Source organism: Alosa sapidissima, chromosome 6 (assembly GCF_018492685.1).
Source record: "Alosa sapidissima isolate fAloSap1 chromosome 6, fAloSap1.pri, whole genome shotgun sequence".
Lineage (NCBI taxonomy): Eukaryota > Metazoa > Chordata > Actinopteri > Clupeiformes > Clupeidae > Alosa > Alosa sapidissima.
Window position 1 is genome coordinate 33,378,440 of NC_055962.1, and position 16,932 is coordinate 33,395,371.

General features: G+C 42.6%; 3 protein-coding genes and 1 long non-coding RNA gene across 5 annotated transcripts in view; 2 read left to right on the plus strand and 2 right to left on the minus strand.

Moving 5' to 3' along the window:
* Window positions 1–160: 160 nt before the first annotated feature.
* Window positions 161–4,667, minus strand: LOC121711344. 2 transcript variants are annotated; one of them, XR_006032284.1, is made up of 4 exons: window positions 4,140–4,667; window positions 1,200–1,230; window positions 900–1,092; window positions 161–732 (listed from the first exon to the last, which is right to left on the minus strand). It is a non-coding gene; the product is annotated as an uncharacterized LOC121711344 (long non-coding RNA). The 2 variants fall into 2 exon arrangements; XR_006032285.1 differs by lacking the exon at window positions 1,200–1,230 and having other exon boundaries at window positions 4,140–4,666.
* Window positions 3,594–14,665, plus strand: tmem214 (transmembrane protein 214). The gene is made up of 16 exons (XM_042094719.1): window positions 3,594–3,880; window positions 6,255–6,445; window positions 6,564–6,714; window positions 6,949–7,083; window positions 7,247–7,329; window positions 7,508–7,613; window positions 8,000–8,081; window positions 8,450–8,551; window positions 8,978–9,119; window positions 10,359–10,450; window positions 10,541–10,589; window positions 10,690–10,788; window positions 10,916–11,130; window positions 11,318–11,486; window positions 12,955–13,106; window positions 13,472–14,665. The coding sequence occupies exons 1-16, from the start codon at window positions 3,727–3,729 to the stop codon at window positions 13,596–13,598; spliced, it is 2,049 nt and encodes a 682-aa protein (XP_041950653.1). The 5' UTR covers window positions 3,594–3,726; the 3' UTR covers window positions 13,599–14,665.
* A 487-nt stretch (window positions 14,666–15,152) lies between these two features.
* saysd1 (SAYSVFN motif domain containing 1) lies at window positions 15,153–16,454 on the plus strand. The gene is made up of 2 exons (XM_042094850.1): window positions 15,153–15,411; window positions 15,562–16,454. Exons 1-2 carry the CDS (start codon window positions 15,205–15,207, stop codon window positions 15,880–15,882), a joined length of 528 nt encoding a protein of 175 aa, XP_041950784.1. The 5' UTR covers window positions 15,153–15,204; the 3' UTR covers window positions 15,883–16,454.
* A 4-nt stretch (window positions 16,455–16,458) lies between these two features.
* LOC121711252 (dynein heavy chain 8, axonemal-like) overlaps window positions 16,459–16,932 on the minus strand; it is a 49,734-nt gene continuing 49,260 nt past the window's right edge. The window contains exon 93 of the mRNA XM_042094657.1: window positions 16,459–16,841. Coding sequence (XP_041950591.1) covers window positions 16,554–16,841 — 288 coding nt within the window. The 3' untranslated portion in view covers window positions 16,459–16,553. The remainder of the gene's footprint in view (window positions 16,842–16,932) is intronic.

Below are 16,932 nucleotides of genomic sequence, written 5' to 3' on the forward strand. Positions count from 1 at the left end.
TCATGTTATTTCAAGATATGATTTTTTCACGTTTTTACAAGATATTTATCACGTTTTTACATGAAATTATCATGTTGAAGTAAGTGTACAAAGTATGGTCAGTGATCACTTCACATTCACATGACATGAGTTCCCACTGTTTTCAGTGGTAGCTTATTTATTCAAATAAAGGTAAACTGATTATGGTTAAATGAAAGAGGCAGTGGGAAGCTTAAGGTTGGAGTATATGTGGAAATTTTGGTTGACTAATCACAATAAACTACTTCAAAAGATTCCAAAAGCCCAGAACAATGAGCACAATGATAAATAAACAAATCAGCTTAAGGACCAATGTGTTGTATCTCCACTCTGTGGCATGTATAATGTAACCAGCATGGTTTATACAGTAGGTCTTCGGATGTAGCTTTCAAAATCTAAGCTTTTTGCGCAGCCATGCATGAAATCGTTGAATGGGCTTACTAATAAATAAACCAAACAGCATAAGCACCGAGGACCATAACCAATCCATTAAAGAGCTATTCGTAGGCCTGTGGCTTTCATTTAGGCTGAGGAAATCTGTAGCCTTTTTCAATGAGCCTTCATTTCTTGAGCAAATGAGAAGCCCATCATCCTCGTTGAACAGCAGGTCTGTCGTGACCATTCGTCCCTGCTTCACAAACCTCTGGGTGTTTGGTACTGTGTAGTCCACGTCGAATGTTTGATGAAGCACCACAAGAAGGGCAGGCTTTGTGGCTTAAGGATAAAAAAAAATTTAGCCAACTATCAAAATGTAAACATAACAAAAGATAGTTCATTGTCAATATAGGTATGTCCATTAGCCAGCAGTTAAAAATGTATCCCATTTAGAAAAGGAGAGGGCACATCAAGATTTATTTTCATAGCCAGGAGGATCAACCTACTTGGAGGAATCTCTCGAAGTGCAGCCTCGACATCAGTTCCAACTCGTGAGACAATTGTGCAGAGGGACACAATGACATCGCATTCCTGTACATCTCTGGCTTCGGTCACTTGCAGTCGCCCTTGGAGAACGTTTTTGATCTGTCCAACATAATTCTTAGCAAATCCATTGGCAATGAAAAGTACCTGAACCATCTTATCAGACAGGAGAACACAGAATTACAGTTAGAAAGGTCTTGCCCTGCATTGAGAACATTTGGCAGAATGTCTTCATTTAATATGGCTATAGACAAATTGCTTACCTTTAAAAATCACTTTCTTAGGCTATCAACTCTGTAAAAATGTAAAAATGTTATTATTCAGTCATTTTCTTCAAACCTTACAAAGTAATTTTGTTTTCAAATATTAATTGCTTAAAACATACTGCTAATTTGATGCTGTTTAACTAATGGTGCACTGTCACTTTAAGAGCAATTCACATTTAGTTCTCAATGATCTTTTGACAGCTCCACTGAAATATAGCCCATGGCTAGTGCTGTGCCGGCTGTGCCCTCTCACAGTTTATAAATGGTCAATAGTGGGAACTACTGTTGCCTTCATGATTTCTTTTAAAAGTTTCTTATGAGAAGGAGATATATCAATTATCAACAATGACAGCAGCTGGAACCTGCTGCGCTCGCTCTCTCCCTCTGGTGCGTGCTCAAGCGTTCCCAATTAAATTGAGTAGGCTATCATATAATATTCAAGTTAGATCTGCTGCAATGGAGTTTACAAAGAGCATCGATCATCTCTATGTAACATGATGTTTTGACATATTGTAAAACGAGGGAAAAATTAGCAAGCAGCCTGATGACAAAGTATTATTGTAATCTTTTAGGAATATAGATAGGCTTTTATTGGACCACATGCAGGCTATATGTTATAAGACTGCTGATAGCCGCTTACAGAACTGTAGCCTATACAAAAGTAAACAGTTTAACCCACTTCAGCCCAATTCATCATCACCAATGATAATAATAATTAATATAATTAATATCAATTAAATAAATAGGTCGATTTGCCTAATCAGTAGTATCATATTGCCTATTGTAAACCTAGTGCTAAATATATATAATATTTTCTGCTAATGAATTACTCTAATTAAAAGCTGAAATTCGTGCTGTCTGTATTCTACCCCAGTAATTTTGAGTTCCACAATGTCATGATAAATGATTCACAAATAGGCTACTACTGAGGTGTCATTTATTTGATCATAGTGATTACATAATTAGGTGCCAATTAATAAATAAAGAACAAAATAGAAAATGTTTTCAATCCAAAGGCCAGCTTGTGAAATCAGAAGGAATTAAAGACTAAAGAGAAGCAAGTCAAATGATAATATAAGGAAAATACAGAACTATTCCTGCAACTTCAGGAACATATTCAAAATTATTTCCTATGTATGTATGGGGCGATGGTAGCTTGGTGGTTAAGGAGTTGTGCTAGCATGCGGTAGCATAACAAGTTGTGGGTTCAATTCCCGGCTTCCACTGTTGTGCCTTTGTTGCTCTGGGGACAAGTGTCTTATAATAGAATTGACATAAGTCACTTTGGATGAAAAGTGTCTGCTAAATGTAGAATGTATTGTTCTACTGAGCGATTGGACAGAAAGACTGACATAAAATGGCTCACCTCAGAACTTGTGGTAGAGGTTCAACCATATGAATATGGAAAAATCAAAAACAGAGACCATCATCTTTGTATAGAGGATTATGATTATCGCTCAACCACACAATGCATTCACTGAATCTTCACTTTACTGATTCAAATGCATCTTCAATGTTATTTGTAGGCCTACAGAATTATAGCTCATCATCTACCTGCTTCAGCGAGCCCACAATCACCTGGATGAAGCTGGCAGCGCAGTGAGAATAATGTTCTTTGACTTCTCCAGTGCCTTCAACACCATTCAACCTGTATTGCTACGAGAGAAGCTACAGGATGAAGGTGGACACATCTGTAACATCACGGATCATTAAGTCATCATTCCTGATGACTTCCAACTAATTCCTGCCAACTGATATAACTATTTACAATAACTTCCCTTCATTCCTGATGACTTCCAACTGATATAACTATTTACAATAACTTCCATTTGTGCCTTAGGATAATAATATTCTGAGAGAAAATGCACAGCTTGCAACAAATTCCACAATATCCAATTGTATTTATTTTTTTATATATGTGTGTGTTATTTGTTAATATTGTTAATTGTTGCTGTAAAACCATAATTTCCCTTTGGGGATGAATAAAGTAGGCCTAATCTATCTATTAGGATAGTTAAGTATCCACATCTTAGCCAACACTACAGGCTGAGATCTAGGCTGTCAAACAAGTGAAGGTAGGCTATGTAAACTGATGCTGACCTTGTCCAATTTTGTTCTTGTCAGAATCAGTAGTTCTCAAAAACGCATGAGCCTCGGCCTTTTTACTTACAAAACAAACAAATGGGTTGATAGACCGTTGTGCTGAGCCTGTACATAGGCTAAATACTCCAACTGGTGTTAATAGATTACCAATGATGCAAGTTGTAGGCTATTCTTGCCTATCATCGTGTCATGTCCAGCAATCGGCGCTATTGTAAAGAGATTGAGGCTACCCTGAGCTTTCAAAGATACACTTGCAGTTGGGGTATGACGTCATGTGCAAGGAAGTAGACGTGGCATAAAGACGTCGGTAGGCAATCACCGGTGAGCATACATTCTTTCTTTGACAACAGTGTAGAGGAAAGGGAAATAAGCCAATTGAAAAGACTGTAATATCTGTAAAGCATACTGTTGTCCCCAAGAAATGGCCTCAGCGAATAACGGCTCGGTCGGTAAATGGGAAGTAGTGAAGAAAAGTAAGAAACAGAGCAGTACGGGAGGCAAGAATCAACCTGACAAGAAAACTGGAGGAAGAAAAGCACTTAGCGAATCCAACCTACCCAAGGTTGATCCATCTGGTAAGTGACATATCGAAAGAACCAACATTCAACATTCCCACCTAGCGTTGTCCAGTCTTAGGCTACGGTCAAACACAACAAATTTGACCCGGCAGTGGCAAATGAGTCACTGTATTACCAGAGTGACTTTAGATAAATAACGTTAAATATTCACTGTGTCTTTGCGTAAATTATGTTACTGCTGGGAGAGTAACGTTAGGTACGCTACAAACACCTCTAGCAACAAACATGTCTAGCACTAGCAAAAAAGCTAACTTACCATTAGCTATCAATCAAAATCACATCCACAAAGTAATGAGTCTCAGTTGTAGAAACTGTACACACAGTACATTGCATATTTAGATAAAGTAGACATTGGATCTGGAAATTACTTGGCTGATCTTGTGTGAAGTTAATTATAGATAATGGCAATCACCAATGGATTTGACCAACTTGTCGTTGCTATGCATCTAGCTAGCATAGTCATCGCTAGCCATATGCTAGGATCTAACGTTATCGTTAACCTGGCGCGTTTGCCATTTCAGCCACAGAGAGCCATCTGATGATACGGCCAGCAGCTGTAGCAATACCTCTACAATAGTGGAGAGATCACACGACTGGTATAATTTATTGTCCAATAGTGTGGAGTATTGAATGCCGTCAGGATTCATGTAAGGCTAATTAGCATGTGCTAGTTGGCTAGCTAATAGCCTACTTGACAGCTACATTAGCCAGATTCCTGTCTAGTTAACGGTTCAGTTTGTCACCAGGTTCATCCCCTTTGACATGATGACACTCTACAGTGTATGTTCCCTTCCATTGTTCAGTTTAAACGTTTGGCAAGGTTGGTGTACTGTAAACATTGATGTCTGAAGCTAATGAAACGTCATCAGTACCAGCAAGCGCAGATTGATTGACTGGCATGTCCAGAAACCCTGGAGATGTCAGTAAGAGATGAATGTTCGAGTTTTGAGTTTGACTTTCTATTACTTTTTTGAATCATTTTATTCTACTTTTTTGAATTAATGACACTTTGTTGCAATTGACAATGAAGTTGTAAGTTGACGAGGAAAGTCGAGTTAGATAAAGCTACTGATCGGGTATATGCATAGGTAACTTAATGTGTGTATTCTTTGGAACGTCAATGTTGTTCACCCAGGGAGCCTTTGGGCAACAGCGTGTGCATACAGTTTAAATGGGTGTCTTGCCATGTTCCTAAACGTGGTTGCAGCGTTATCACAGCCAGCCAGACTTTCCATGGTCCTACAGGCAATTGTGTCCTTCCATCATCTCATGGCCCATCACTTCAAAAGAGGGGGAATGTACCGGTACTTGTGTCAGTGTGATAACATGCGAGTAGTTTTGGTTGTTTTTCACTTGTTCGTCCACTTTGAGGGTCAAACGTATATATCATAGATAGTACTAAACACGCCTTTTAAGCAGCGTGTCTTGGTCTTGGGGGGGTGTTATCTCCATGTAGGCTCGTGCAAATTCTCTACTAGTGTAGGTTAAGGAATCATCGGAGAGGCCACAGTGTCAGGACAAGGGTCGGATGACAGACTTTCACTGGCTCACTCTATCACCGGGCGTTCTTATCGGCGCAGACAAAAGTGATCAGATTCGCAAGTGCAGAACGCAGACATGCCGGTGTCAGACGGGTTTGAAAGAAGATTTGCGCCAGTCTCAAATACATTCTGATTTGATCGATTTTGTTTGTTAAATATAGCGACCCCACGAATAACCAGGATGTGTGTAATCTATACGTACATGCTTTTTTTGAGAGTGGTAATGCAACCAGCTGTCACCAGTTGGCCAAGAGTTCTCATTAAAGGTATAGAACAGTTCAGTTGTGCTTGGACAGTTTTTAAAAGTACAGACAAGTTGGCTCCAGTAGACTCTGCTTTGAATGGAGGAATTGATGGTATTTCTGTGCTCTTTTGTTTCTACCAGCCCCATGTGAAGTTGATCACATGTGAATTTCTAATCCACCCGTGAATCTGTGGACATGGTTCATTATGAGGGCCACCATCCCTGCAGGAGAACCCATTTCCAGAAATGTTCATGATGTCTGCGTGAATGTTGCTTCTTGTGTCAGGGCATTTGCTTGTGGTGGTATAAATTAGCTCGTCGATCTCTCTGATCCAGGCGTGCACTACTACACACAGTGCTGTCTATTCAGTTTCTCAGATTTCTGTTTTGTAATATGCTCATGGTAGATGTTCACCCTTCCCACTGAAGGAGCAATTGCTAGATGTCCAAAGGGGAGTTGCTGCACTAGAGTTGCTCTGCTTGCGAAACTAGACAGCCTCTCGCTCTTTCTGTCCTCCTTTCTCTTTTGCGAACGCACAAATGGAGTCGTGCAAGACAAGCTCTCAACTGCACTCTTCCTCCCCAGCTCCAATAAAGACGACCGAGACTATCTATGAGGGCTTCGAGAAGATCGGGAAGAAGCAGAACAAGGAGCAGGTGCCGCCGGCCCCAGAGCCCCAGCAGAAGAAGGTCAAGGATGGCAAGCAGGCCAAGAGGTCCCCCACCAGCAGCCCCAAACCCAGCCGCTACCGCAGTCTGGAGGAGGCTGTTAGAGGCGTGAGTACACACACACACACACACACACACACACACATCAGAAGTGTCTGAAGAAGGCTTTGAATATACATTTTCATTCTCTCTCTCTCTCTCTCTCTCTCTCTCGTCTCTCCCCCAGCTGAATGTGTTGGAGTTGAAACAGCAGCTGGAGAAGAGTCAGTCTCTGTTCCCAGAGAACCCGTCGGTGTGGGTGAAGGACCTGGCCGGCTATCTGAACTTCAAGCTGCCCGCCCCAGACAATGACCCCACTCTCAGCACATATGCACACGGTGTGTGGTTGAGTTAAGATGACGATGACGATGATGATGATGCTGATGATGGTGCTCTGTGTGTGTCTGACTTATTGTGTCTATGTATGGCAGATGTGGGCTTGTGTTTGTGATGCCCACTTTAATGTGTCTTTGTCAGATGTGTATGTGTGTGTGTGTGTGTGTGTGTGTGTGTGTGGGGGCTGCTGCTGCTGTGTACTCTACGAACATGTGTGTCTCTTCTGCCCATTATAGATTACCCGTACTGCTTAGTAAGTAAAGAGCTGCGTGCCATCATCAAGAATCTGCTGAGCAAGAGCGGCGAGACTTTACAGGACTTCTTTGACCACTGCCTTTTCACCATGTTGAGGGAGCAGGACAAGCAACCAGGTACACACACCCACACACATGCAGACTTCCATGTGAAACACTGCTGAAGTTGGAAAGTGCAATGTGTGGTTTATTTGAGTATTTCTGTGTGTCATTGTGCCCTCTGTGTCTGTGTGGTTTGACTGGCGGTCAATGCAACTCACTCATCCGTGTCCTTTGGCAGGTGACTCTCTCCACGGCTACAGAATTTGCATTCAGGCCATATTGCAGGACAAGCCCAAAATAGCCACCCTCAACCTGACTGATGTGAGTGTCACAGTGTGTGTGTGTGCATGCTCCTAGTTGAACTGACTGTTGTACTCAGATGTTGTAAATGTCATGTTGCGTAAGTGGTGCTGGCAGACATCTGTGCTGTGGAGAGGCTGAGTTAGAAGCCATGCCACCCCCCCCCCACATGTATGTGACCTCTGACCTCTCCCAACAGCACCTGGAACTGCTGCGCTCCCACCAAAACCGCCCAGTCAAGTGCCTGACCATCATGTGGGCCCTGGGCCAGGCCGGCTTCTACGACCTCAGCCACGGTCTCCGAGGTGAGAGAGAGAGAGACGCGCAAATTAAGACAGACTGTGGGTAGAGGGTCAATGGGGAAAGGAGATATTTGGTATTTTTGAAAGTTCATAAGCAAGAAGAGAAAAGCCATATGTAGAGTGAAGGAGAGGATTTTTGATCACTTGATGTTTTTGCATATTAATTCCTCTTGAGTAGACCAGCAGCATTAGATAAAGTCCAGTCTTTTTCTCTTCCCTCCTGTGTTGAGGTGCTTTCTCCTCGCTCAGTCCTCTTCCAAACGTTTCACACATTGGGAAAGAGTCTGGCTAGAGATGTGGGTGAAAGTTTACTTCTCTCGCTCAACACACACACACACACACACTGAACGACATTGTGAATCTGTGTGTGTGTCTCTTGTGCGTTGCAGTTTGGCTGGGCATCATGTTGCCAGTACTGGGCGTGAAGTCCCTGTCCTCATACGCCATTGCCTATCTGGAGCGCCTCCTCATGTGAGTGTGTGTGTCTGTGTGTGTGTGTGTCTGTGTGTGTGTGTGTCTGTGTGTGAGTGTCTGTGTGTGTGCGTGCATGCATGTCTCAACAGTTTAGAATTTGAAGATCACTGGAATAAAAAAAGATTTAATATATAGTGTAAATAATATGAATCCAATAATATAGTAATAGTCTTGAGGATTTGGTTACAAATGATGATGTTTTGGAACTGTGGTGGAGGAAATATGCTGGCAGCATGTTTACAGTGCTATATATCCTAACCGCCATAGTGTTGATAAGTGACTGTCTAGATAAGTGTCAATAAAAATAGGTCTGTCAACATATGTGCAGCACTGATGGTAACAGGTGCATCCGTGTGTACGTTCAGGCTCCATTCCAACCTCGTCAAAGGTTTCGGGATCATGGGACCCAAAGAACTCTTCCCCCTGCTGGACTTTGCCTACATGCCCAAAAATGCACTGTCAACCAGGTAACCATTTCTGTCCATTACCCTGAAAATGTGGTCTCCATGACTTAGTCTGTGGATGGTCCCCTCATTTTTGTGTTGTGTTAAGAGTCTCCCCCATAATTGCAAATCCAGAGTGTACTGGTGCTTCGTGCTGTGTGTCTGGTCTGGTGTTATGGCTGCCTGTTGTCCAACCCTGAGGGTGATGATTCATTGGGCAGCTTTTAGAGCATTGTTGCTGGGTAACCACATAACTGGTTACATGTTTTTATGATTGAATGATCATGACTACCATTTTGTCTGCTGATTGTTAATATTGTATGTGCACAAACAACAATACTTAGGGACATTGCTCAATGAAGTTGTCTTTTGTATCACCAGCGTGAGTTATGGTATGTTGCTTCTGGCCATTTTTAACAGCCATGTTGTAACTCAGAGTTGTGTTTGCAGTCTTCAGGAGCAGCTGAAGCGGCTGTACCCACGGCTCAAGGTTCTGGCGTTTGGAGCAAAGCCCGAGTCCACATTGCACACATACTTCCCGTCTTTCTTGTCCAGAGCTACACCAAACTGCCCTGAGCCCATGAAGAGAGAGGTATATAGTGTTGGCACTCTGTCACTTACACACTAACCCACTCACACAGTCATATGTTCATGTCCTTTGCTGAGCTGTCGGTTTAACATAAATCACAGTCAATATTGCACTCCTGTAGAAATTACTATCACCCTGAAACATTTGGAAGTTGTTTTCAGAAGCCAACAATGAAATTGGCCTATAAGGTTAGGGGAACATCGTGCTTGAAAAACTATTAAGCTAAATTAGATTTTGTCATCATGCCTTCAGTAAACAAAGATGACAATTTTATAACTATTAGTATAACTATACCATTTGCTATTAGTATAGTTAAACTATTAACTAACTTTTAATAAGGACAGAGAATGAGGAATGTGATGAGACATTAATTTGAGCTAGCAGTTACCCCTGCCCACTTGTGTTGACATTTAACATTAGGCGTTCTAATTGCGTCATTGCCATGCTGTAACCTATGTGTTAACGCAACCGTCGGAAACGATTTATTCAGTAGGTAAGGAGTATTACGGTTTTCATAAAGGCAAATGTTCCGCGATCAACAAAAATAGTTTAATCTTCCCAGGTAATTTCTATAAAGTTACATTGGCACCGGCTAAGCCTGCATGCATTCTACAAGTTATCATTTAGCTAACGTTAGCTAGCTTAGCACGAGAGGCATAACGTGGCACAACGCACTAACGTTAAACAAGCGAACGGAGTTTTATTCAACCTTTCTTCTTTTTACCGTCTGAGGGTTTAAAGTCTGTCAAAATCGAAAAAGTGTGGCGGTAGGCCTATGCTTGAGCTGCGTTAATTACACTCATTTCATATCCTATCCTGATGCCCCTCCCAACGTAGGGAGGATTTGGATTTCACAGGATTTGCTTCACAAGAGTGTATTTCATGATGTGCTTGAGTTTTGAGCGCACCCAAGGCATCTGAAATGACATACAGATGATTTATGTAGGCCTACTCACACTCAGCATACCAGCTCTGTCCTCCTATAATGGTATACGAGTATGATGTAAAATGATGCAAGCTTAATATGTAATTGATGGCATAATATATTTGCTTAGTTCATACTTCATAGCAATATAGGTCTTTAGATTAAAATGACAGACTATGTGGCCAGCACAGATAATTACTGAATGATAATAGAAGGCATGAAAGTGCTCAATGTGTTGATGAATATATGGAATTTGGTAATGGAAGCATAATCTTTTAATGGTTATGGTAATGTATCCTACATCTCGTCTTTGACAGCTGCTGAACAGTCTTACAGAGTGCTTGTCTGTGGATGCACACAGTTTGGGAGTCTGGAGGCAGCTGTACACCAAATATCTTTCTCAGTCGAGGTGAGTCTCGGCATCATGACCTCATCATCTCACCTCACCATCACTCATTTGTAAGTCTATTAACCTCAAACGGTCTTACCTTGTTTTCAGCTTGCTTTTGAGTCACTTGCTGAAGTACTGGAAGACACTGCCGCAAAAGGTACACACGATTGCCCCTGTGTACCACCACAGCACACATCAAGATACCTTGCTAATGCTGCCTTGTTTATTTGAACCTAAAATCCCATGTTTGTTTTTAGTTACGGAAGAGTCTTCAGGAAACCATCCAGTCCTTCAGAGTGACTAACGAGCAGCTGGGTGACTGTGACGGTGTCGAGGAGTGCAACGTGATGTGCCATGTAAGAGACAGAGCGTGCGCACACGACACCATCCCACCCATTTCCCAGTGTCCCAATCCCAACTCTTGCACCGTGTGAGATCAGAACCTCAAAGCCTTTGCTAAGCCTTGCTTTCCCCCCCCTTCAGAGTATACAGATGAAGATGAGAGGACAGGGCTTCCCCTGGTCGCGACTGCTGATGGCGTTGCTAGTGTTTGCCGCGGGGTTCATCGCACACGACGTCCGGTCGCAAGGGTCATTCGCTGCCTCCACCACAGCCCACTACCTTCAGAGCTCGGGCGTCACGGATACATCCCTTCAGGCCTGGAGCAAAGTCACTACTTACTGCCAGCAAGGCTTTAGGTTAGAACACACTCACACTTAACTCTCACGCTCTCACACACTGACACTCACACACACACCACACAACTCTAAATACATGGATTTCTGTCTTAATCTACGTCCAAATAATAAAAAAGTTTAAAGTGCTTGAGGTTTCGCATGACTTCAGTGGTGCAGCTTTGGTGACTGCTGTTTTGTCTGATCATAGTTGGCTGGAGGAGAACACCCCATATTACTACTCCCTGGTTGTGGAGAAAGTGGGTCCAGTGATGGAGGAAGGTTTGGAAAAGACAAAGATGGCAACAGCCTTCGTTGCCACACACACCTCCCAGCTTGTGGAATGGATGAAAGAAAACACACCTCTGTTTATTGAATGGGTGAGCGCTTGCATTTCCCTTATCATTTATCATGTAGCATGGCAGCACAAGCACGGGCGTCTGAAATATACCTGTCAGATGAGTTGATTTCTGTGTTGAGGTTTTAGACTGAATCTCTCCATGGAAACTGACCTGGTTGTATGATGACTATTTAAACCCTTTACATCACAGTGTAACTTCTGTTTACTAGAGGTTGGCCATCACTATAGATGGTTCTGCTGACTCAAACAAATGAAATCTAGTCAACTGTGATTTTAAGATCTGTGCAAGGTCTGCATTACAAATGTAGTTTGCTATGCCTGTTGTACAGATGTGCATGCATTTCCCCCTCTCTTTAGAGTAGTTATCCTGTTAAAGGGGAAATAGGCTATTTTTCATTTTTTAAGATATATTAATATATCTTTGTCTTGATGTGGCCTGAAGGATGAGGAACTGTTGTTGGTGTTGTAAATTGATGTACCGGGTGTGCAGTGTGCCAGATTGTTGTACATGTGTTCATGATTGTGTCAGCATGCGGAAGCTTCACTTTGATAGATGTAGTCCTTTGTGGAATATTTTGCTGACTCTCCCTCCATAGTCTTAATTGAATTTATTCATTAGATATAAAAAGCCTGATATAAAAAAAACAACATGTATGCTGCCCTGCCTGCTGTGATGAAATCAAAGATTGATGAAATCAAAGATGCCTTAACTGTCTGGAGCTCTGTGTAAAGGCCAAGTCTGAAATACCCAGGATAATATCAAAATCAAAGCTTGGTCTTGGCAGCTTAGAGCATTAGCCTATTGCTTGCATCACATAATTTGATTTTTTTTCACCCTGATGAGATGATTTGGTTGTTAAGTCCAACGTCACATGTTGTTTCTGGGCCTAACAGCTCTTTCGTCCAAAAAGCCAGCATGTTTTCACAACCTGTAAACCGCGTCACTGTATGCTCCGTTTTAGTGAGGGTAAAAAAAATCTCTTGAGTTATTAGTGTAACTGTGCGGCCAGATGATATAATCAAGCGGGACGTCCAGGATTTTAGGCAGCGAGTGAGTAGTAGAATGACCATTTTCTTGTAGGCTACTCTGAACAGACCAGAACTCTGAGCACAAACAAAAATGTTTATTTTACCGTCTGTGGAGAAAACGAGGGCCCTCTGGGCCAAGTTGGACCCGGTAAAAGAATTATCGGCCAATTATTGCATCACGACTTAACAACCGGATAGGATGAAAAATGTTCCACGCTCTGGTGTGTTGTCATGGCTACAGAATCTAGCTACATTATGCTCTTTGTTTGAGTTGTCATTGACAAAGCAATAATGATGGCAATAATGATGCTATGGTTATTGTAGACAACCGTCTGAAAGGTCATCAATGATAAAGGGATCACTGTGTAATGTTGAAGTAGCCTGTTGAACCTTTGTTCTGTGGTATTTTAGCCTTGTCTTATACAGTATATATGTGTTCTGTATGTTTGTGTGGTCAGCTGAACACCAACACTCCCGAGAGCGTGCTGCAGTTTCTGGAGTATGTGAAGGAGCTGCTGCTGTTCCTGCATGAGAACTACATCCTCCCAGCGCTGCACTGCGTCCTACAGGGCCTCCAGCACGCATGGCAGGCTTTCCAGGACTCCTGCAAGTGAGTACCCACAACACCCGTCTCCTCAACGCCATAATACCACAATACGGCCCTCCAAACCAGACACTTTTAAGAAGGACTGCGCACTGATGTCACTCCTCTAGGTACCTGTGAGGCGTTAGAATAGTACTGAACTTATGAATTTCTAAATGTCAGCTGTGAGAAGTGCACGTGATCAGTTCTATCTGGACCTTTAGAACAAAAGTTTGGCCCTGTTAGTCTTAACAGATTTATTTGATAATCTCCTGTGCCCATTGTTTTGTATTATTTCTTTGTCACAAAGTGTGACCAATGAATGAGTGGTGTGTGTGTGTGTGTGTGGTCTTGTTTTTTTTAATGATCCTATGCCGTTTGCTTATTTTCAGTGGGGAGGTATCGCTCTTATGCATCCAGAATCATATGGTGTTTTTTACCAACTCCACCTGGCTTTACCTGCAGGACACAACAGCCTCCATCAGAGACTGGGCCCAGGACTTACTGTCACGAGCGTGATACCCACAAACACATTACACAGTCCCTATTTCCTTTTACAAAAGAAACATACATATACGCACACACACACACACACACACACACACACACCCCTACACCCCTCCCCCACAGAGACTACCTTGGCTTCTGTTGTCCCCTCCGATCAGGGTGCACGCACACACACACACACACACAGAGCTTATAGAGGAGAAGCTTAGTACTCTCCTCCAACTTCACATTTTTTTCCAGGATTCTTACTTCTTTTGATTCTTTTTTATTTTCAACAAAATTGCTTGATTTCTTTCAGATTGTTTTTCTACTGGCGGGAGAAGTCCCTTTTTTTGTCTTTTTATAAGCGTTCTTCAGGCGTGTTAAACAGTATTTATTTCCAGGGAGTTTGCCAAAAGGGGTGCAGACAGCCCTCTTCCTGGACAAATCGAGCTCTTAAAGAGCAAGGGACTCATGAAGACTCACAGCAATCACACAAAACTAAACAGTGAATAAACATGTATGATTTTAATCTGAACGAGTTAAGTGGAAAACTCTGATTCTGCCATATTTGAATACTCCTACGTAGTCAGTGACTGTGTGGATGTTCTGTCTGTCTGTCTGTCTGTCTGTCTGTCTGTCTGTCTGTCTGTCTGTCTGTCTGTCTGTCTGTCTGTCTGTCTGTCTGTCTGTCTGTGCGTGTGTGCGCGCAGTGCTAGAGGACTGAACCAACTGTTTTGCTTCCTCTGAAAGCTGCTCTCTCTTAATTTCTGTTTGTGTGAAGCCTGCTGAAGGCGTGACTGAACACTGGACTTCAGCGGACTGCTGCTGCTCCCTGATACAGATATTACTTAAAGGTTGATTCCTTTTTGTAAATTTAATGAATGAATGAATGATTGCCCACTCCCGTACACTTATAGGAAGCCCCATTTCCCCCCTCTAATTGTCCCATATTAGCTTTTTATCTCCTTGAGGGAAATCTAAAACTCTTACATGGCCTAACTGAAGAATGCAGAAATGCTGTGAATGCAGGAAGGAAAAATGTCTAAATGAATGACTGTTACTATTAAAGTGATTTATGAATAAAGATTTAAGCCTGTCTTACAGTTGGTGTGTGGTTTGTGTAGCAGTAGACCATGGTAGTAGAGTACGCATTTGTGTCCTTTTTTTAATTTATTTTTATATTTATTTTATGATTTATATATATATAAATCATACGTATGGAATCATAAGCAAAACTAATATTTTTTTGCCAATAGCTGCTAGATGATGTGGCAGCGCTTTCGCCAGAACTATATAGAGATTATAATTTCTTATCATTTGATGGATGGATTATTTATGCATGATATATCTCACTGTCATGTGAACAGCGCTAGATGACAGGTGTCCATGCAAAAATCCCGTGTTGGGTCTATTTTTTTTCCAGCTGCAGCGCCTGTAAGTGAAATCATAGAGTGAAATGCGCGTTCACGCAATACCGGAAGCCACACTTGTCCCCTATGTAAATAAGACCGTGTGAAAACGAGCCTTAGCGGAACTCTCGATAGCGGAAGTGTTTCACCTACTTCAGCTGTTTCTGCACACTGACTGTTTTGGGCAGACCTTCTTCCTGTCTAACAGATCACACTGACGCTGCCATATGGAGAAAATGGAGCAGCGACTAGCAGAGTTCCGAGCCCGTAAAAAAGCGGAAACCGCAAAAAGAAAAATATATCAAACTCCAACTTTGTCATCGGAGAAAGAAGCCGTAACAGAGTTAACTCCTAACGAGAGGAGTGAAGAGAAGCCTCTTCCTCCAACGACGAAGAACACTAGTGCATCCGCCACGACGACAGAGTATTCTCGTGTAAGTGAAATAAAACTTCCTTACTTATGTCCTCATGTCAGTGATGAATCGTGATCCTAATGTGATTATTATAGTGTCATTCAACAACAAACCACTGCCATCAACTCAAACCATGCCCGGGTAACGTTAACGCAGTCTTCTTTTCCTCAGATGGACCTCTGGTTGTTGGACAGCGCTCTCGGACGGTGGCTAGGTGTTGAACGTTTGGCTGTCACCAACCTGACTGTGCTTAAGGTGTTGTTGTGGCTGGTACTGCTCGGACTTTTCTCAGAGCTCGACTTCGGACTACCCTTCTTCCTGATTTCTCTTTTCTACTGGCTTTACGAGGGTCTGCGGGCGCCCACGGAGCGCCGACCCGGAGAACTCAGCGCCTACTCCGTTTTTAACCCAGACTGTCAGCCCCTGCTTGGCACTCTGACAGCAGAGCAGTTGGAAGGTGAGATGGGCTACAGGCCAGTGGTTAACAGATAATGAAAGCCCATCTTCATCATCACAGTAGAGACTGCTACTCTGCAACTTTATCCTGTCAACAGAGCCCAAGAGAAACGTGTTCACCGCACTAATACGGTTTATTTGCATCTCAGGATGATGTCCATTTGGATTTGTTGCAAGTCTTTTTGGATAACCTGTGACAGGCATTTGGTCAGGCAGTTGCAAACAACCTCTTCCTTGAAATTGTCTGCATTGTTCTGCACTTTAATATTTTAACATTAGAGATCTGGTCCAATATATGGAAGGGTTTATATTTGGTATAATATGCTGTATTTTTGTATAAGATGCTGTAATCATACTCTTGAGGGCTGGAAAAATGTGGTAAATGCCTTCTACAGCCTTGACTGATTTACTGGTCCTGATGTAACGCTGGGAAGTTGGGGTATGCTACATCCACTACTTGACCTACAAATACCTTGTGTGAAGTGTTGGGTGAACGGGAAATTCAACACTTTTCTTTATACAAATGAAGGGCTGTCAGTATGACATCTGATAAACATTAATGTGGATTTGTGACAACTGCTACTAATTAAAAATAGACTGAAAATAAACCAGTCAAATTATTCATCTTTTATTCCAAAGGACTTTAATAAGATTACATTTTATAGATCAGAAGAGCTCTAGCAGGGTGCCCTGCTGAGTGTGCGTATTTATCTGATGTCGCAGAGCAGGGCCACTCCGCGCAGTATCCAGTGGTCTGGGGGCTGTGTGGTGCGCAGCACGACACCAGTGATGTAGGTGAGGTCAGTGCGGCGGGGCTTCTTGTAGACGGGGCAGATGTAGAGTCTGGGGTCTTTGGGGGCAGTGGAGTTGATGGCAAACATGTGCACCACGGGCAGCGGTGTGAAGAGCACTTTGGGGGTGGCCTCGATCAGACGGCAGTTTCTGCGGTCCCAACCGGCGCCGTCAAGGAACAGGCCGTACACGTAGACACCCTCCTGTGATGAGGAGACCAAGCGAGAATTGAGGTATCAGAAAACATCAAAACTTTGTAGTGGTAAGAGGTGAGAGATGTTATGGTCTAGAGAG

What these genes read in the sequence shown, in the direction of transcription:
- tmem214 (XM_042094719.1), top strand. Translation starts at nt 3,727, where the DNA reads ATGGCCTCAGCGAATAACGGCTCGGTCGGTAAATGGGAAGTAGTGAAG. An exon ending in GGAGCAGGACAAGCAACCAG is followed by an intron (nt 7,084 to 7,246) that starts GTACACACACCC and finishes GTCCTTTGGCAG; the next exon opens with GTGACTCTCTCCACGGCTAC. An exon ending in CCACCCTCAACCTGACTGAT is followed by an intron (nt 7,330 to 7,507) that starts GTGAGTGTCACA and finishes CTCTCCCAACAG; the next exon opens with CACCTGGAACTGCTGCGCTC.
- saysd1 (XM_042094850.1), top strand. Translation starts at nt 15,205, where the DNA reads ATGGAGAAAATGGAGCAGCGACTAGCAGAGTTCCGAGCCCGTAAAAAA. An exon ending in CGACGACAGAGTATTCTCGT is followed by an intron (nt 15,412 to 15,561) that starts GTAAGTGAAATA and finishes TCTTTTCCTCAG; the next exon opens with ATGGACCTCTGGTTGTTGGA.